The sequence below is a fragment of the Mirounga leonina genome, unplaced genomic scaffold (genome assembly GCF_011800145.1).
Source record: "Mirounga leonina isolate KUSES-001 unplaced genomic scaffold, KU_Mleo_1.0 Mir_101799, whole genome shotgun sequence".
NCBI lineage: Eukaryota > Metazoa > Chordata > Mammalia > Carnivora > Phocidae > Mirounga > Mirounga leonina.
Window position 1 is genome coordinate 4,149,953 of NW_023270210.1, and position 20,763 is coordinate 4,170,715.

General features: G+C 51.4%; 1 protein-coding gene and 1 non-coding gene across 10 annotated transcripts in view; one reads left to right on the plus strand and one right to left on the minus strand.

Annotated features, from left to right (window-relative positions):
- Positions 1 to 210: 210 nt before the first annotated feature.
- The window catches only part of MTMR1 (myotubularin related protein 1), a 62,004-nt gene continuing 41,451 nt past the window's right edge, over positions 211 to 20,763 (minus strand). For all 9 annotated transcript variants that reach the window (XM_035011910.1, XM_035011900.1, XM_035011918.1 and 6 more), the window contains 4 exons: positions 15,946 to 16,038; positions 10,732 to 10,845; positions 6,688 to 6,864; positions 211 to 1,558 (listed from right to left, as the gene is read on the minus strand). In XM_035011910.1, coding sequence (XP_034867801.1) covers positions 1,397 to 1,558; positions 6,688 to 6,864; positions 10,732 to 10,845; positions 15,946 to 16,038 — 546 coding nt within the window. In that variant the 3' untranslated portion in view covers positions 211 to 1,396. The remainder of the gene's footprint in view (positions 1,559 to 6,687; positions 6,865 to 10,731; positions 10,846 to 15,945; positions 16,039 to 20,763) is intronic.
- LOC118015302 lies at positions 12,079 to 12,224 on the plus strand. The gene has a single exon (XR_004680609.1). It is a non-coding gene; the product is annotated as a U4 spliceosomal RNA (small nuclear RNA).

Genomic DNA, 20,763 nt, shown 5'->3' on the forward strand with positions numbered 1-20,763 from the left:
ATTTTAAAGAAGTCTGAGTACTTACTTACCCACCATTTTGGCCAAGACACTCGAGACCTGATTTCTGGCATTTAGGATTTAGTAAATGAGTTAAACCTTGTAAAGGCACTTTATGGGTATTAACTGCGCTTGGCACATAAAATAACAGGTATGGAAGGTTTAGTCATTTTCCCCGAGGGAAAAATTGGAAAAACTTAAAAAAAACAAGACCACGGAGCAAACATTTTAATTACAGACTGAAATAATACAGTGTATCAGAGGAGGCAAATACGATACAGTCTTTAAAAATCCGAACCATGAATGTTTTACATTCTAGTACACTTAAATAAAACAAAGAATTGCTTAGGTAACAACAGTATACTTCAAGTTGTGTTAGAAACGGTTGTGTGCTAGGTACACACACAGGGCAAGGGGCTGTTGTGCTGCTTGTGGATCGGGCAGGGCGGGGGGGGGGGTGCTGTGGGCAGGGGAGGGTGGCACAGCCCGCGGGGCCCCGGGAGCGGAAGGCCAGGGGGGAACGGAGCTGGAGGGGTCTCCGGGCCGGGGGAACCGTTGCCGCGGCGCAGCTAGGAGGGCAGGGCGGGCTCGCTCCCTACCAACAGCCTGCAGCGGGGAGGCCGGCGCAGGGTCATGCCGTCCCCGGGCCACCTCGGGAGGCCAGCACCGGTGTCGGGGGAGGGCGGGACACCGTGCCCTCTCAGCGGCCCCATTCAAACCATGTTGCAGGTGTACCGCATGAGGTTGGCATGCGCTTTGTTTGAAAAGAATTTCCCACCCAGGCCAGTTAAGCAGAAACCTCCTCGAGTGACTAGTCTAAACATAAAAAAGGACATAGGAAAATAAAGGCAGGTTTCTCTTTTTTAAAAATACCTTCTATGTACACAACAGTAACTGGTGCGGGAGGGCCCCAGACGCCGAGAGGACTGACTGGAGGCTTGGCAAGGGCGCGGCTGCCCCGACGCCAGAGTTCAGTTCAGAACGGCCTCCGCCTTGTAGCGAAGAGCTCAAGCAGCCACGCGGCTGGCGCGCGGTCTGTAGGTGAAGGGCGCGTGTCTGAAAGTGAAGGGCTTACCTCGCAAAGAAAGGGAGCGGGGCCCCCGTAGCCCGAAGCCCCGCGCTCCATGCTCCCGCGCCTCTCCCGGGCCCCAGAGCCAGGCGGCGCCGCAGCATCGCGCGCACAGGAGGGGACGGTTCACGAAACGAAAAGCACTTGAGGACAGTGGGAGTGGTCACCTAGCCGCACAAACGGTCACTGGTGGGAAGTGCCATCCAGACTTGGAGGGCGTTGGGCCTAACCCTAGAAGACAAGATCACAAGCTACCGTCCCTTGCCCGAGCCGCCGAGCAGGAGGTCCTGGCTGGCCGGAGTCCCCACGAGTGCTGGCCTCTGGAGCCCCTCAGACGGACGTGTGGACGGGGGTGACTGAGTGCGACGGCGAGGAGCCCCGCTCGGATGACGACGAGGCACGCGTGGCCACCTCCCGCTGCAGGTCCTCCACCCGCTTCTGCAACTCCGCCTTGATGGCCAGCAGCTCCTTGAGATTCTGGTGAATGGGCGTCTGGGGAGAGCAGAGGCGGCTGCGGTCAGCGGGCCCCGCTCGGGGCACCGGGATGCCATTGCAGAGCCGCCTGCCTGGCCGTGGACCCAGCCCTGCCAAGCGTGCAGGGCCTCCCTCCCGAGCCAGGGCTGCAGCCGCCGCCCTGCTGGGCCAGGTCAGGGCAGGGGGGCATCTCCGCAGGACACCGCGGAAATGTACTCCAGGCCCCGCCGCCCCCCCGGGGGCCCCGACCTCTGCGGTTTTGCATTTTTATAAATTGCTCTGCTGACTGAAAATACCGCTGTTAAATCAGCACCCTGACAACCTGAAGCTGTATTTGTTTTCATCAGTCACAAGAGGAGGAGGCAGCCACCCCGGGAGAGGAGGGGGAGCCCCTGGGGGCTCAGCTCCCTCCCTGCACAGGGAAGAGGGGCTTTGTTCACTGAGCCTCCACTCAGCACCTCCAGCCCCCACAGCAAGGCCTCCCCTGATCACCTTTTCTCTTTCAGGCCCTTCCATGGGGGCTGGGCCGGAAAGCACTGAGAAGGGTTTTCCTGGGACATACGGGACACCCGGTCCGACTACTGGGCTCACAGCACTACTCCCCTTCCTCAGCAAGCCCAGAGATCCAAGAGCCGGCTTTTCCCTCATGGGGCTCCTGGGGGCTCCTGGGGGCTCTCCTCGCCACTCTCCTTGCCCCTGCCCTCCTGCCTCCCCTCGTCCCCAGTCCAGTCTCACAGAGCAGCTACAGGCCTGGCTCCCGAGCCTCAGCCAGGCTATGTGATGCCCGCCTAACAGCCTCCAGTGGTTACTTCCTGCCGCCCTGACCTTGGCCTCGAAACCAGGTGGTCTGACCCCAGCCGGCCTCTCCTCCCCTCTCTCCAGGTCCTGCCTCTACTCCCCTCCTACGTTTCAGAATCTTCTAGGTTTTGACAGATGCCATGCATGTGCTGTCCCTTCTGCCTGCAGCACTTCCCCCCCAGCCCTTCGCTTCCTCCCTGCAAATTGAGCTCTCCCATCAGGGCTGCCCGTGGTGATCAGCCCTACTAGAGGGAAGAGGGAGGTCAGGAGACAGACAGGTGAGACACACGGACAGGAAGGAGGGAGAGAGGTAAACCAGCGAAGTAACCAGCAAAGAACAACCTCCTGACTTCAGCAAGCCGCAGGAAGACGGGTAGGGACAACAGTGTGAGTCTGATGCCAACGATGGCCCAAAACAAGGGGAAGTTACCTTATTTGCTGCTGATCCCAGAGGCCACCATGAGGTAAGCAGTAGCTCCCCTCTTAGTCTTGGGGCCTATTGGTATTATTTTCCTATTTGCAGGATCATTTGATTCCAAGTGAATTAGACACGAGAACCTTCTTCAGTGAGGCTGCCGTTAGAAGGGCCCAGGCACACGGTCTTGGACCGGCGCAGCCCCGGCCGGGGAGCGCCCAGGGCCTGAGGTGATCAGCTGACGTCTCGGTGCAGCCTGTCCTCATAGGTCACTTACAGTAAATCCAAGGCCTGCTCGTTCGAGGGAATGCCCCTGGCTAGCTAGGGGCCTCACCCAGCGGGTCCTGTGTCCGCCACAAGGCAAGAGGGCCCCAAAGGAGACAAGAATGCTGCTCGGCCCTCCTTCCGCCCAGCCATCCTTTAATGGATGCCCAGGGAGCCGCTCTCCAGGCAGCCAATCTAGCCCCCTCCTCCTCAGACGAGTAGGCTAGTCACCCGCCCTTCCTCGCCATCCCATCACAGCCACACCGGCCTTCCGGCTGACCCTTTGCGCACCTAGCTGGCCCTGCAGACCCACCTTTCTGGCCTCCAATCCCCCAAGGCCCAGCCGCAGTTAGGACAAGACGCGGGTAGCCCGTGGACCACCTCCCAGCTCTCCTGCTCCCACAGGTCTCCGCAGGGCCAAGGGGCATGGCACCTCTCCGGAGAGGGGGTGGGACCCCGGCCCGCGGGCACCCTTCCCTTCTCTTCCGTGAGTGCAGGCCGGGCGGTGGGCAGGCGGCCGGGTGGCTCCCGTGGCCCACCGAGAGGTGGCCGCGCCCGGAGGCCTGCGGTTGGTTCCTGCTCCCGTCCCCAAAATCGCAGCGGGGCGGACAGGCTGGCGGGCTTTCGGAGGGCCACCGTCCGTGAGCACAGGGAGCTCGGGCCCAGGGGACGCCCTCGGCCCGGCAGCAGTGCCCGTGCCAGAAATCCCACCGACCAGCTGTCCTCTGTGTCACCCAGGATCCTGTTCGCTAACTCGGTGATTTAAATAAAGTGACCTTCCTACACTCTACCCCGGAGCCCGTCTTCCTGTGGCTCCGACACACGCACCAGAGCGGCCCAGGCACGAGGGAAGCGCGGTGCCCGAGCAGAGCAGGGGCGCGGCAGCTGGGCGGGGGCCGCGGGAAGCAGCCGCTGGCCTGCGTTCCTGAGTCCGAGGGACGCCGGGGCCTGGGAAGAAGGGCTTCAGGGGTCCCCGGGGCTGGCATTCTAAGATAAAGCAGCTGCGGTCAGGAAGGGGTGTCGTTCTGTTGACGGGGCTGGCGACCCCCGGCTCACTGAGGTTTCTGGGCCCACGGTTCTCTCTCACATATGTGGCTCTCATTTGGGGGATGATTCCATCTAAGAGAACAAGCAGTTATGCCGGGGGCCTACCCCTGCAGAGCACAAAGTCTGCGAGAGAAAGAAGTTGTCGCCACGGCCTGATGAACGGAACCCGGAGCTTCGATGAGGGGACGGGGGGCAGAGAGAGCTGGAGCCATCGGGCGGCCAGCCCTGGGCCCAGCGGGCTGTTGTACGAACAACTTCAGCCGCGTGACTAGCGAATGAGGAGTCACAGGAGGATGGGTCACTCAGAAGAGGGAAGGGGAGAGGATCTGGCGGCCATGCCTGTGAAGGGGCTCCCTGGAGGCCCCGGGCAATTGTCGACTGACCCCGTGGCACTCTGTATAGAAGCCACAGCGCTAACGGGATGAAAGCTCATCGGCAGGACATTTGAAACTAGTTACTAATGGCTCACTGCCCACAAAATCAAAAACCTACATGTAAAACATGAGCCATTGCCCAAAGAACCTGACCACATGTATACTGTTTTCATGGAGAAAAGAACGGAGACTCCATCTCTCCCGCCTCAGATGTTCTTCAATAAAGAAAACATTTTACAACTCTTAAAAGTTAGCACTAAACCCAGAATCCATCTAGTGCTCAGAAACGCGCTCTGGCCATCTCAGCAGCGAGGCCCCTCACACCGATGTGCTTGTGCGGGGTGCGGTCGTAACCCAGGAAGCAGCCAACGGCCACTTCCACCGGGTAAGAAATTGGCCTGGTGCACAAGGACAGCAGGCAGGGCCTCATGACAGTAAATGGAGGAAGTTTCAGATTGGGGAAGGTTTCCTAAAGAAGGTTCTCAGAGCACCGCCTATTGGCATGGTGAGAAGCTGAGGCAGGGAAAGCACTGCCAGAGTCGGGGGCTTGCCAGGCCACCCGTGGGGACATGGAGGCCATCAGACCAGGAGGAAGAGAGGGGAGCACAAAGCCTGGGGCTAGTGCCTGCTCCCAGAGAAAGACAAGTACTGGGCTGGGCAGGCCCTGATCGTGGAGTTCTGGAAAACAGTCCTGCGGGGTCTCTGAGGGTGGCAGAGCAGACTCAGAGGCTCTAGAGGAAGAAAGAGCTTTTGTAGCTGAAGTTTTGTGGACTGGAAAGCAGCAGGAAGGAGGGAAGAAGAGGCAAGTGATGAGCAGCTGGATCTGTGCTGCTGGAAAAGGAGCGCGTCAGGAGAGAAGCGGGAGAGGGGCCGCAGTCTGCACGGCCAGACAGGTCCTGGGCCTAAGTCCACAGTGGGTGAATCTTCCGTCAGGGAGGGAAGGTTAGTGAAGTCATGGGCCCTCCAAAGTTCAAGTGCCAGGCAGCTGCAAAGTAAAATGAACTGTTGGGTCTTCTCCATGGTTACTGGAGAAGGGGGCTCTTACGGGTTAACTGTCCACCCAAAATTCGTGTGTCGAAGTGCTAACCCCCAGTACCACAGAATGTGACTGTATTTGGAGACAGGTCTTTACCCAGGTAATCAGGTTACAGTGAGGTCATCACAGTGGGCCCTCATCCACTACAACTGGTATCCTTATAAAAAGCGGAAATTTGGACACAGACACACACATAAAAGGAAGACAACATGAAGACACAGGGAGCGAGGCCTAGAACAGACCCTCAGAAGGAACCAACCCAGTGAACACCTTGCTCTCAAGCCTTCTCTGCTCACAACTGGGAGCCCGCACATTTCCACTGGGTAAGCGCCCCCAACTGTGCTCCTTGGTTACGGTGGCCCTAGCGGACTGAGACACACGACATGCCCGCGGAGGTGGCGAGGACACTGAGTGAGGATGCAGGACTGAGGAGGAGAGCCGACAGGAAGGGCGTGCACACCTGCGCCCGACCGCAGCGAGGATGTTGGACAAGGCCCCGGAAGCCCGCTCCTGGCAGACCACCAGTAAACCCGAAAGACAGTCAACTGCAAAAGAACCTCAGTTGCGAGTCCTCTGTCCCCGGAGGGGAGGGCCGCCCCCATCGGCCTACTCCGCACGGAGCACCGACCGTGCCCAGGCCAGCCATGTGGAGAGGGGGTGGGGCAGGACCGGGTAGAGCACGGGCTTGGAGGAGCACCCAGGGAGCCCTAACTGGTGGGGCCCGAGTCGCAGCCCGAGCTCGGCCACTGAACACCAAGGGCTAGCGCGGCTCAGCTGGCCGGCCCTGCTGTGCGCTGTTCTGGTATGTCTTTCGCTCTCAGAAAACGTTACAGTGAAAAAGTGTGGCAGGGACGGGGAGACTTTACCCCTTCTTCAAGGGGGTGCCTGTGTGCCACTCAGCTCGTGCCCTCTTTCTACCACAGTCTATAAACTAACCGAGTCCTTGGAAAGACTAAGAGTGAAATGCAGTAACCAGTACTGCTTCTTCTACCTGCCTTTGGCAGAAGACAGAGGTGCTAAGATTTTTAACTCTAATCTAGCAAACAGCGTCTGGATTGGTGTGTGAAAGAAGGTGCTAGAACATGAACGCACAGGATTAAACCCTGAGGGCTGAGGGCAGAAGTAGTGTATGTTAATACCCAGCATGCACGCATTTCTACACCACCATCTTCACTTACAAAAATAGGCTCTTTTGCAAAGAACAAAAAGATACCTGAGGCCTCATTCGTGGGTTCCACCGCACATAATAGTTTACCCATAGTTCCAAATGACTCAGACTAGCAACGGGATATAAGACGTGGTTTTCATAATTCACAAAGAAAGGATTAGAAAATTCTTCAAGCTGGCTATTGACATATGACCATAAAGATATAGTCTTCGTATATACATCCTGAAAAACAAAAAAAGAATACATTGAAATAAATTCAACTTTTTTTCAGATCCTTGAGAATTTGTATTATGGAGAGAAAAGGACTTGGATAAAAGGAATTCAAATGCTGAAAGATTACAGAACATTTACTGAGCCCCACCCCCATCCCTTATGCTATGGCATCACCTCATGCTGGGGATGACATGAAAACAGACACTGGTTACTGTCCTGGAAAAATGTATTGCTGAGTTAGGTGACATCTGGCAACTGCGTCTGTGTGAAGGCAAGACGAGAACTTTCTAACAACCACAGGATGATGGGGCCCATCAATAACAAATACATGTTTTATTTCCAGTTTGCAGTTTTGCTTTTGTGACGAGGGTAGAATTCACAGGTAAGATTCCTTTCACCGGAAAATCATGGCTGTCTGGGAGGGAAACATACCAGGGTGACAGGCTGGTGAAGCCTCACACTGAGAAGTAGATAGATACACATCACTAAATTCTATCTCCCCACCTCCCGACCTTGGCATACCCGGTTTAGAAACGCTGGAACTATTTGCATTGCCCATGTGAGTGAAAACACCAAAACCAACAGGCTTGGCAGGGCAGGGCAGTGTTAGACATGGACCAAGCACAGTGACGAAGTCAAGATTAGAAAACCGTAAAGCCAGCTGACTCCCTCACAAGCTATCTAGACACAGAGAATCTCGTCAGGACCTTTTCCTATTTTATATTTGCATTTCTAAGAGAAACACCAGTGAGAATTCAAGGGCCCTGAAGAGCCTCAGCGGATGAGAAGACAACACAGAAACAAGCCCTTGCCTCTGCAGTCAACCGATTGCCAACCCGGGCACTGAGACCATTCAGTGGGGGCAAGAGAGTCCTTCCAACAAACAGCACTGGGACGACTGGTTGGACCCTTCCTGCACAGCACACACAAAAAGGACTCAAACACGGGTCACAGACCGAAATGGAAAGGCTAAAACTACAGGGCTCTTAGAAGAAAACACAGACTCAACTCTTCGTGACCTTGGGTTGGGCAACAGCTTCCTGGATAGGACCCCAAAAGCACAAAGCAATGAAAGAAAGTAGACAAAATGGACTTCATGAAAATTAAAGACTTGTTTCAAATGAGACCATCAAAAAAGTGAAGAGACAATGCACAGAATGGGTGACAGTTTCTGAAAATCATATATCTGATAAGGGACTTGTATATATCACGAATTTATAAGGAACTCTTACAACTCAATGATAAAGACAACCCAACTACAAATGGGCAAAGGATCTGAATAAACATTTGTCCGCAGAAGATATACAGATGGCCAAGGAGCACATGAAAACATGCTCACACTATCAGTAGTTACCAGGGAAATGTACACCAAAACCCACAGTCAGATACCACTGGGATGGCTAGAATAAAAAAAAATACACAACAAATGTCTGCAAAGAAGTGAAGAAAACAGACCCCTTAGACATGAGACAGTGTTGGTAAAATATTGGACCTTTGGAAGAACAGTCTGTGGTTCCTCAAAAGGTTAAACAAGCAGTTACTATATGACTCAGCAACTGTACTCCTAGGTATATACCAAGAGAAATGACAGCACACGTCCACACGAAATCTTGCACATCTGAATATTCATAGCAGAGCAGCATTATTTGTCAGAGCCCAAAGTGGAAACAACCCAGAAGTCCCATCTACCGCTGGCCAGATACACAAAATGTGGTCTCTCCATACCATGGAATACTACTCAGGCAGAAGAAGGGAACAGAGTTCTGACACCTGCTGAAACACGGATGGACCTTGACAACATTACGCTTAGTGAAATAAGCCAGTCATGGGAGGACAAATACTGTTTGATTCCATTCGTATGGAATGTCCAGAATCGGTGAATCCATACAGACTGAGAGCAGATCCATGGTTGCCGGGGGCTGGGGGAGCGAGGAACAGGGAGTGACTGCTCATGGGGATGGGCTCTCTTTCTGGGGTGATGAAAAGTTTAAAGGGTTTATGAAATTAGATGGTGATGGTTGCATACTCTGAATATACTAAAAGCCACTAAACTGCATACTTTAAAAGGGTGAATTATATTGTATGTAAATTGTATCTCAAGAGAGCTGATTTTTTAAAAGAATGTTTTGTCAAAAAAAAAGAAAGACCATCAGGGTTTAAATTCTACATGTGAACTCCATTCTTCTGTTGATTTTTTAAAAATAGCTTTATTGAGATATGAGTCACATACCATAAAATGTACTCTAAAACTTCTTTTTTTAAAGAGGTTAACAGGGCCTATCACCTGGGCCCGTAGGACTATGGACCTTATCCTGCTCAGAACGGAAGCCACAGGGAGGTTTCAAGCAGGGGAGAGGCTCGTGATGGGACCGGAGCTGGGGAGCGCTGCCCTGCTTGCTGGAGGTCAGAAATGGAGGGAGCGCAGCTCATTTCCAGGCGGCCGCCTTAGTCCACCACGAGACAATGGGGGCTTGAGCTAGGCTGTGGGGCAGTGACAAGTGGCCAGATTAAGAAAGAATCTCTTCAGGGCACCTGGGTGGCTCAGTCGGTTGAACGTGTGACTCTTGATTTCAGCTCAGGTCATGATTTCGGGGTTACAGGGTTGAGGCGCAGTGCAGTCTGCCTGTCCCTCTGCCTCTGCTGCTGTCCTCCCCTCTCCCTCCCTTCCTCTCTAATACAATTTTTTTTTTTTTTAAAGAATCTCTCTCTTCTGGGGAGCAGCCTTGGCAGCTGGGGGGAGGGGGAGGGAGGAGGCAAGGGTGCCCTTGAGGGAGACGCAGAGGAGCAGGGAAGGAGCAGGAGAGTGGTACTTAGACCCCAAGATGAGACAGACAGTGACCTAGAGAGAACAGAGTTTGGGGCAAGAGGAGGACCCGGGACTGGGTCCAGGCAGGCTCCCAGGTGAGAGAAGAGCTAAAGGGAGGAGACTGAGTGCGGTGTGGACATGGAATGAGGCGGTGGCAGCTGTGGGGAGGCTGCAGAGGGAGGTGGGTGCTGGCCACCCACTATTTTCTCCAAGATTCGATAATGTTCTAATGTGCTCAGTCTGCAGGTGGTGGCCCTTTTCTGTTAACCAGAGGACACTCTTAAGCTGCCTTTCCCCAGTGCCTCCTCACTTGTGCTCATTTCTTTCATCTCAAATGGACGAGGAAGGGGGCACCTGGGTGACGTAGTCAGCTGAGCATCTGATAATTAGTTTTGGGTCAGGTTTTGGGTTGTGGGATCAAGCCTGCCATTGGGCTCCGCTCTCAGCGCAGAGTTGCTTGGGGTTCTCTCTCCCTCTCCCACTGCCCCTCCAGTTCGTGCTCTCGAACACTCTCTCTCTCAAATCAATCAATCAATCTAGGAGGAAAGAGGCAACATAGAATTCTGAGAAGCTCAGCAGCTGCTTCATTATCAGCCTGATGGAGAAGGAAGTCTGGCTTGCTACGTAGCAGGAAGTTCTGGGTTCATCTACAGACTTCACCTTCCTAGGCCTCCAAGTACCTGTCAGCCTAATGGAATGGAGGGTGAAGAGCAGAATCACATCATTTTCGAGTCAGTGTGGTAGAAAGTACACGAGCTTGGGGTTTAGGGGTCCAGGGTCTAGAACTGACCCTCATGTAAGACCTCAGAGACCTCAGAGAGCTGTGGGCTTGCTGGGTCCCAGCCCCCATAAAGTAAGGGGCTTGTGTCAGACCACGTGGAAGATCACACACACACACTGGGGCTGGTGAGCCCTGGAAGGGCATCTCATGCAATCCCTCCATTTACAGATGGCAGCAGGGCTAGACCCAGGTCCCCACTCCACCCAGTACCCCCCGCGTCTACAGTGGCACTTAATGGGAAAGGCACCCGAGGCATGGGAAAGCAACAGACAGGATGGAATACACTTACCTCTTCAAATCGCTGCTGTTCACAGTTGCACAAAAAAGTCCCAAAGAGACAGCTATATAGGTGATCCAAGATCGTGATCAAGAATAGCTCATTAAACTCGAATGCTGAAGGAAACTTAAATGGAGAGAGAAGTAAGGTTTAGAGTTCAATTTCTAAAACACAGTGGTACTAATTTTCTGTGAAAGACAGCTAAAGTACAACTTGGAATACAATCAGAGGTTAAAAGGAAGTCTAAGCCATACAGAATTTCACTTCCTATGGCTTCGAGTCCCGGCTTCATAGAGTCGGCTACGAAAGCACCTGCAGTAACGAGAACTGTTGTACTTCTCAATGCTTCCCCTTCTGGTCCTGCTGGTAGAACACGGCCCACAGTCACCTTTCTGCAGAAGCAACTAGAAAGCTGGACAAAATACATGGAACAGCTGTTTTCAGACTCTGGCAACAGGGAGCACGAGACTACAGGCCCCCAGCCCAGAAGGGAAACAGACCAATCAAGTCCAAGTACTGTCCCAGCTTTCTGCCCGCAGGTGCGTTTGGAGTCACAGAGAAGGGAGGGGGGCTCCCGGGCACAGCATATACCAAAAGGGATTCAAGAAAAAATGGAAAGCCTATTATCGTGAAGAAATGACTCATAATTAAAAACCTTCCTGCAGGGCGCCTGGGTGGCTCAGTTGGTTAAGCGACTGCCTTCGGCTCAGGTCATGATCCTGGAGTCCCTGGATCGAGTCCCGCGTCGGGCTCCCTGCTCGGCGGGGAGCCTGCTTCTCCCTCTGACCCTCCCCCCTCTCATGTGCTCTCTCTCTCTCTCTCAAATAAATAAATAAAATCTTAAAAAAAAAAACAACAACAAAAAAACCTTCCTGCAGAGACAACTCCATGAACATACATCCCCAAATCCTTACCAACACGTAAACAAATTGACCCCGGCGATATATACAAAGCGTAACACAACATGACCCGGTGGGGTTTAGCTCAGGAATGCAAGGCTGGCTTAACATTTGAAGATCAACGTTAAAAAAATAATAATTACTGTAATTCACCACATTAACAGAATTAAGAAAATCACATAATCATCTCAATTATTGTTTTAGGTAATTCTCATGGGTTTTTACAGAATTGCAACAGAGACTTTACCATTGTCGGGAGGTTCCAGCCAGTAGCTGGCATTTAGTAGCCGTAAGGAGATGGCCTGGGAACGATAATAGGGGTTACTGAGGACAGCGAAGCTCCCGGCAGCTGGTGCGGGCGGGGCGCCTACCATGTGCCAAGAACACAGTGACGTACTGAAGGAGGCAAAGCCCGGTAGAAGCAAACCAAACAGACTACCCAGCAGAGGTTTACTTAAGTCACTTTGCGCAGTGGCAGTATCGTAGCCAATGAGGTTTATCCGAGGTGCGATTATTGCTAATTGAAAACTTTTCCCTAAAGTATGAAACTGTTCCCCACAGTGCTGTTTGCACACTCTCATGACTAATCCTGTCACCTCTAGAGAGACAACCAGGGTCACCGATGGCCGTATCACTTTCCCAGGCTACGGACAAGCTTCCCAATGAGAAATAATGGTCAGTCCAGGACTGTCCAAACCACCTGAAATCGTTCTTTTCCTCACCAGGCTGTTTATCACATTAGCCAACGTACGGACTTCTGCGCAGCCACCTTGGTTTCAGATGTGTCTCTCTCTCCATCTTAAGGACTGTTCCCACAGAAACACACAACTCTCTTCTGAGGAGCCCCCTCAGAATTCCACTTCTTCAGAAACCTCTGGAAACTAGCTGTGCTGGTTGCTCGTACCAGCATTCTTGTTCTTAGATGAACTAAATCAACTAATCCTGGCTGAAATGCTGAAGACAGCTACTGATGAATCCTCTCTGAGCCTTCAACTTGCGACTCTGCCAATGGCCTCACATTCCAAATGGCTATCCTTTAAAAGGCCAAGTACATCATGTCCACTTTTCCCAGCATTTTTCTATGCAGTTTAGTAACGCTCTATTTCTAAATTATTGGCACCATGAAATTTATGAATGTTAAGCAAATATGTAACATTTATGTACACTGAAGCTTTATTAAATCAAGGATAGAAATGGAAGATCTAGACTTTATTTTCATTTAAATTACACATTTATTAACAGGACAGCAAAGCTTCTATGGACACATTTTTGAAGTCAAATGAGTCTTTATTCCTAAGCCTGAGCCCGCCTTCTGGACCTGGGAGCTTGGTTGGGCACATTCTAGCACCCCTGACTATAAGCCTTATTCCGGCCAAGTGGGTCCCAGAGCCGGTAGGTCTAGGCTGGCTGGGGCTCAGCCTACGCCTATCAGCACCCCCAGAACCAAGACACAAGGGCTACATTACTGATGCTCGTCAGGACTGCTATTCACATTCAAATGGCCTTGTGGCCTCACGCTCAGCCCAGGGAAGTAGCAACAGCTAGAGTAATAGGAATAGAAGAGTAAGTCTCATGATTCATAATTCCTTTTGGCCTCTTCTCCTGGAAACTATACCATCTACCTAAAAGTATGGGCTCAAAAACTCTAGAAATCCACAATGAAATTCTGCACCTCTTGAGGAACAAAAATATGAACCACTATTAAACCTATTCAAAAGGGCAGAGAGTCTATTAAACTATGGTTATTGTAGAATCTTTGAGACTCTTTTCTGAAGAGCCCCTCAATTACTTTCCCTTAGATCCTTTTATATCAATTTGTCCACATAGGCTGGTTCACTTTATCCTGAGATTTCAAACAATGTAACGCGGATTTAGCTTACTTGATTTAGCAGTAGGCAACCTCCAAATAAATTAATCTTATTACATTAATGCATCTTTCCTAACAAGCTACATGTCTCATCCACTTGTAACTTAACTGATAGACTGAGCAGTGATATTTCTGCTTCTATTGCATTAACCATGTTGTTTTGAGACATTAATTATACACATTTCATGGACAGTATCTTAGAGCTGAGAGGCATCTGAAATCTAATCTAAACCCCTTGCTTTCATTCTTAAAATCCAATAAACAGCACAAAAATGATCTAGATTAGACGTGAAAATAGGCACTAAACAGTATGAAGAATGGAAGGCAGTTTGAGGACATCTCACATACACACACACACACACACACACACGGCATTTGGGAGGAAGAAGCTACTTCACATCCACAAAAGTTGTGCTTATCCCCTCAGAAGCACTTTTTTTTGTGTTCAACCTTGTTACACAATTTTTCTAAAATGCAGTTTATACTTCTTTGTTTTAACCTGAATGTAACCATCATTTAATTTTGTTATTGGCTCAATTAATACAAATAGCAAGAAGTTCATGGTGAGAACCCTGTAACAGTGAGATCCCCGGCCAGCCTCCATGCTTTCGGAGTGTGCGTTCACTGCCCTCTGTCACTCATCCCAGCAGTGCCCACCTCTGAGACCACCCCTTCCCCTCGCACCCTTTCCCCTGCCAGCCCTCCAACTGGCTGCTCTGAATCAGCTGTGACCTGGCGCTTGGATAACGCAAGAGCCCCATCAGGTTGGGGAAGCTGGGCCTAAAAGTAAGAGTAAGTTCTCAGTGCGGGCCTGAGGGCTCTGGGAGGTCTCCTCTAGCTGATCAGAACTCACCCCCCCCCCTTTTTTTCTTGTTTCTGGAAGTATGCCTGTTCTCTCTACATCCTTGCTACTGTGATCCGTGAGAATGCAGGCTCACAGATCAGACTCTGCATTTTAAGAATATCCCCGCATCCAGTGCCACCCTCCTCCAGTATTAGCAGGGCTGGGCGGGCCTGAATTTTCATCATCTCTAAGTCCCCAGGGGAAGCTGAGGCTACTGGCCCCAGGACTGCAGTAGGATGGAGCCCTCACTGGCACCTCAGAACCCACATGGGGAATGTTCCAGAACTACATACATCTGGGCTTCTCCCTCGGCCCGCAGGAGGAAGGGTCCACAAGGTCGGGGGCCCAAGCATGTGCATCTTTAAAAGTTTCCAGGTGCTGACAGTGTGCATGCAGGTAAACAGTGAGGCTGGGGTCCCCCAGATGGCCGCTGAGGAACTACTGCTGGAAGGGGTCTGGGCTGAGGTGGAGTGGGGCAGCAACAGCACCGTAGTGGTGCTCAACCTCTCTCCTGCCCCCCCCACACCCCCACTGCCAACCGTGGTGCACAGTGAGGGATTTCACAGACAGTGGGGCATCTGACATTTGGGGCGTGGGAAGCAGAGGTCCTCTGAAAAGGTCCTAGGGTGATGGTAATAATGTGGTCAGGAGGCTGTCATGAGTGCCATGGCTGCTGATGGGAGTCACTAGAGGTCGCCAGCAGTCTTTCCAGCTGGTCCTCTTCCCATGACTAAGGCAGCCTAGGCCAGACCTCTGGGCCAATAGGAAGGAGAGCACCCAGGCCATGGTTCTCCATCCTCTGACTCTCTCCCCGTGCAGGCACTGGGGAGACTACCTGTCTTCTGTTCTCTCCGTCTTGGTCTCTCTCTGTCTCTGTGTCCGCATGTGTGTCTCTGTCTCACTCTCTCCATCCCCCCTCTCTGTATGCCACTCTGTCTCTGTCGCTCTCTCTGGCACTCTGAGAGGCTCCATCTCCTATTCTGATGGGAAGACCCCAAACCTGGGCTCAGATGTTAGAGACCAGGGAATAAACAACATGGGCCTCAGGGCCTGTTCTGAACTGAAGCCATGTGGCCCTACCAGCTTAGGGAAGGGGGACCCCTGCATGGCCGCCTTGCTTACCGGGGTCTCCGTGCACCAGGGTTTGGAAACTAAGCACCAGCTACTTCCTATCCGCCTCTGCTTCCTGGACACTCCCTGCGCTCAGCGACTCTGCCGCGGGGGCGCGGGGGGTTGGGGCTCGGGGCAAGTGTGCAGACTCCTGGGTTCCCGGGTCTGACACCCGCCCTTGCTGGCCCGCTCAGCAGGGGGCTGTGCCTCCTCACCGGGGTGGGAAGGCAGCAAGAACCTCAGAATGGCAGCAGCGGGGCCTTGGTCGGCATTACTGGTGGGCAGGAGGGCTGACAAAAGCATTTGCACGAGAATAGGAACTTTTGGTGAGAAATTGATAGTCTTTAATTTTCTGCTTATACTTCCAAGTGAATTAGAACCAAACCGAGTTAAATAACAGAAGCGGTCCTATTTTTACACACATACACACGTCTTCATTTTGAACGAACATGAATAATTATCTAATCTTCAACTTTAAGGTCAGAAATATACTTGAAATTTCTCACCTGTCTTGTCATTTGCCAAACACAATCAATAAACTGAAGAAATATAGGGGATCGGTCAGCATCCGCGTGGTTGTCATTGCCATGGCCCACTCTCTGAAACAAACAAGAGGTTAAGCATGTGAGTGCGTGCCACATTCCTCTCAAAAGTCACTTAAAATTACCTAGTGGCAAGCCATCAGGTGTCATTTGTATGTCCCAAGACCTAACCGAATTCTTGGCACAGAAAAAGCACTCAGAAACGTTCACTGAATTGAACTGACTTCCATTACTCTTAGGAAACAAAATTTCAGTGTACTGTATATTTTTATGTGAGGACTGTTTTATAATTTCACTTTAATATAGTTGAGTTCAAGAAGTTATAAGCAAGTGGCCAGTAAACTTTTCAGTCCCAGTGATGGGGTCAAGGCCCGGCCACCGCACCAAATGCACAGTGTCAATGTGGGACTACTGATTAGCTGCTCAGAAAGCACATTACGATGGCCATTTCCTCCACAAATGGAAAAACAGGTTTTCCCATTTTTCAGAAATGTCAGGAAGTCTGAGAATCAAGCAATAATCTACACATTTCAACCAATTCTACAGGACTGAGAGTCCCCAAATCTCACACTTGAAATGGTAATGGGGAGTCCTTGCTCAAGGCAGCCCAGTGTTGTGTTCTTCTGCAGTTCTGAGACATTCTTGACATCCAATAGTGTGTTTCACACCTTTCAGTGTTTTAGAACATACTCATAGATTCCTGGTAAAAGTTAAAAGAACTTCAAACACAAATGGGACAAAACACTGAAAATGTCAAATTAAAAAACAGTTTGAAAGTGAGCATTCTAAGAGAAGATTCAAATATTCTGATAACTAAGTAAAAGGATGAGAAAGGAACATTACGAAGGTCTGATGCAACCACCACATAGAAAGCACGAGAAATACTGGGTCTCTGAAACTGCCAGCAGGAGAGACATAAAAACAAGGAAATCCATGCCTCGCAGTTACAGTAGTTGGTCTTCTTTCTTTTATTGGTTTTCGATTGTGGTGAAACATACAGAACATCAAATGGGCCACATTTTAAGCATACAGCTCAGTGGTATTAAGTACATTCATACTGCTGTGCAGCCGTCCCCACCATCCATCTTTCCAATCTGAAACTCTTCCCCATTAACATCAGCTCCCCCCCACCCCACCGCGCCCACCAGTGTACTTTGTGTCCCTATGAATGTGACTGCTCTCGGTCCCTCTTACAAGTGGACTCCTACAGTATGTGTCCTTTTGTGACTGGCTTCTTTCACTCAGCAGAAGGTCCTCAAGGTTCATCTATGCTGTAGAATGTGTCAGAAATTCCTTCCTTCTTTAAGCTGAATAACACTTCCTCTGTATGGACAGACCACATTCTATGTATCCATTCATCTGTCGATGGACACCAGGGTTGCTTCTACCTTTGGGCTACTGTGAATCACACTGTTTATAAACGTGGGTGTGCAATTATCCAAGTCTCTGTTTTCACTTCTTCTGGGTGTATCCCCAGAAGCAGAATTGCTGGATCACAGGGTAGTTCTATTTTTAATTGTTTGAGGAACCGCCATACTGTTTTCCACAGCAGCTGTATAAGTTGACTTATCTCTGTACTTCCCCTTTACAAAATAATTTGTAGAACCTGCTCTTCAGTATTTAAGGCACCTCGGGAACGGTTTTGTATGACCGCTCGCAATTTAAGATTCATTCTTTTGACAGCCATTCAGTGAATTCCTCTGGTGTACGCAAGGCATCTTGCCTGGCCCCTGGAATTTCAGGACATGTCATGGTGTCCCATAGAGGCCACGCTCTTGGCTATACACCTGAGGTACCGAGATAAATGAGACAAAGTACCTGTGCTAAACAAATAATTCACTTGCAGTCTAGTCATGGGAGAAAGGCCTGCAAATAACAAGGACACTAAAATGTGCCCAGGGCTTCCAAGTCTGGAATGGGTATGGTGGGGCCACAAAGGAACAAGTGACCAACCTAGGACGGGGCAGAGGAGGGACCAGAGGAAGCAAATCCCACGAGTCACAGTCATGGAGGAGGTCTCATTTGAGATAAACCTTGAAGGACAGAAGGATGTGCCTACTTCCTGGCTGGCCGGGGATGCATTGTAGTAGAAGCAGTGGGACCATGGTGGGGGATACCAAGAGCACGGTAAGCAGCTGGGCATGAGGCAAGGGGAGGGAGGCGAGACAAGGCTGAGAAGGTGGACTAGGCCAGATCACCAAGGGCCTCAAATGTTGAGTTGAGGAGTTTGCCCGCGACCGCATAGGCCACGGGATTCGTGCTGGGGAATGGCGGCATGAGATCTGCTTCTTGGAACGCTCCATCTGGCTGCAGCGAGGACGATGGATTGGAAGGGGATAGGTGACAGAGAAACTAGTTAGGAGGCTGCCATCACAGCCCCAAGGGAGATGAAGGGGGCATCAGTGGCACCGAGGAGGCGACAACAGATTTAAAGCACATGTATTTAAAGACGTGGGACCAGTCAAGATCACTAAGGTATTAAGCACACAGAGAGAAGAGAAGCAATCTGAGGACTGAGTCCTAGGGCACCCCCACACTAAGAGGTTGGGGAGAGAGGGAGGGCCAAAAGATAGGAGGAAATTCAAAAGGCTGTGGAGACCTAGAAGCCAAGGGAAGAAACGGTTTCCAGGAATAGGGAAGAACCAACAGCGTCAAGTGCTCAGGCCAAATAAGAGAAGGGCTTGGCAAAGTGGCAGTGATTGGTGGCTGTAACGTGCAGTTTCGGGGTGGGGTGGGTGTTGGGAGGAGGAAGCCTGGCTGAAGTGAGTACAGGACAGCTTTATCGTAAAGGGGACAGATCTTTGCGGTGACAGCTGGAGGAAAAGTAGGGTCAAGAGGGTTGGTTTCCAGGGTGGGATAAATAATGGCATGTTTCTATGCCAGTGGGACCCATCTAGGCGAGAGGGGAGTGGGAGGCAGGCCAGAGGCAGGATGATGGAACAGGGGGCCAAGGACAGGAGTTGGCCTCAGGGAGGAACTTAGATGGCTCACTAACAGGAGCTCGAGGGTAGAGTACAGGGAGGCAGCAAGCAGGTGACGGCAGGCTTGCAACTGCGGCTTGGGAACTGGCTCCACCCTCAACAGCTGGGTCACACTCCTGAAATCTGTTACGGCAGCTGCTTCGGGGTGGCTCTGGGATTAAACCGGATGATACATGTAACAGTGCTGGATGTGGGTGCACAGTGGTGCTCAGTGAACTGCAGCCGTTAGGAATCTCATGATCTGATCACCATGACGAACCCGCATCAGCACGTAGGGCCAGGAGCGGAGCGTGCGCGCACACCCCGATGCGTGCTGTGCGTGGCCATGGCGGGCTTCTCAGTCCATAACCTTCAGCACCGCCCATCTAGTCAAGGGCCCCTGCCCGCTTCCTCTCTGCCAGGACACACAGTGTGGGGGGGAGTGGTGGCAGGGAATGGCCTGGGAGCCTTCAGGTGACCAGATGCAAACACTGGGGAGAGCTTCACTCGCCCCCACTAAACCTACCTGTCCTCAGGGCCCGGTCCTAAGCATCTGACACACACAAACTCACCTCTGCTGCTCAACACACCACCTCAGAGAAGGGGACCGAGGCGCACAGAGGGAAGGGGCGCAGTGCAGAGGAGGCTCTGACGACGGCCCCCGAAGGGCATGTGGCTCCCAGGCTGTGAAGCTGCCTTTCCTCCTCCTCACGGCCCATGTACTTGGTACCCCCACGGCGGAAGCCACCGAAGCACCCCCCAGCCACTGCCCATCCTCCTGCTCTCTGGGAGTGGGTCTGAACGAGGCTTCAGGCATATTCCAGTGCCATGCACAGTTCAGACGAATCCGCACTGGCTCAATGACTGGGAAAGACCAGGAACGAACAGCCATTTATCCTACAACACAAACGGCAGCTCGAGAATAGCTACCAGATGACCCAGCGATCCCACCCCTAGGTATGTCCCCAAGTGTGAAAGCAGGCCATTGCAGGCTGAATTGTGTACTGCCCCAATTCCTACGCTGCAGCCCTAACCCCCAGGGCCTCAGAATGGGACTATATTTGGAGACAGGGTCTATAAAGAGGTGATTAAAAGGAGGCTGGGAGGCTGGGCCCTAATCCAGTCTGACTGGTGTCCTTTTAAGGCGAGGAAATTTGGATGCAGAGAGAGGCACCAGGGAGGTGCACACAGACGAAAGGTCATGTAAGCACTTGGTGAGAAGGCGGCCACGCACAAGCCGAGAAGACACGTTTCAGGAGAGACCAACCCTGCCAGCGCCTGGATCTTGGACGTCCAGCCTCCAGAACTGGGAGACAATACATTTCTATTGTCTAAGCGACTCAGTTTGTGGTACTCTGCATGGCAAAAACTTGTATGCCAATGTTCACAGCAGCATTATTCACAAGAGCCAACTGGTGGGAATAATCCAAGGGTCCATCAACAGAAATGGATAAACAAAGGGAATACTGCTCAGGTATAAAAAGGAATTTAAGTTTTTATATATGCTATGATATGCATAAACCTTAAAAACAGTGTGTTTAGTGAAATAAGCCAGTCACAGAAAGACAAATATTATATGATTCCACTTACAGGAGGCACCTAGAACAGGCAAACTGAGAAAGACAGAAAGCTGGTTAGTGATTGTCAGGGGCTGGAGGAGGGGGAGATGAGGAGGGACTACTTAATGGGTACAGGGTTTCCTTTTGGGGGTGAAGAAATGTTCTGGAACTAGACAGAACTGGTGTTTGCACAACATTGTGAATGTACTAAATGTCACTGAACTGTATGCCTTAAGATGGCTAATTCTGTTATATGAATTTTA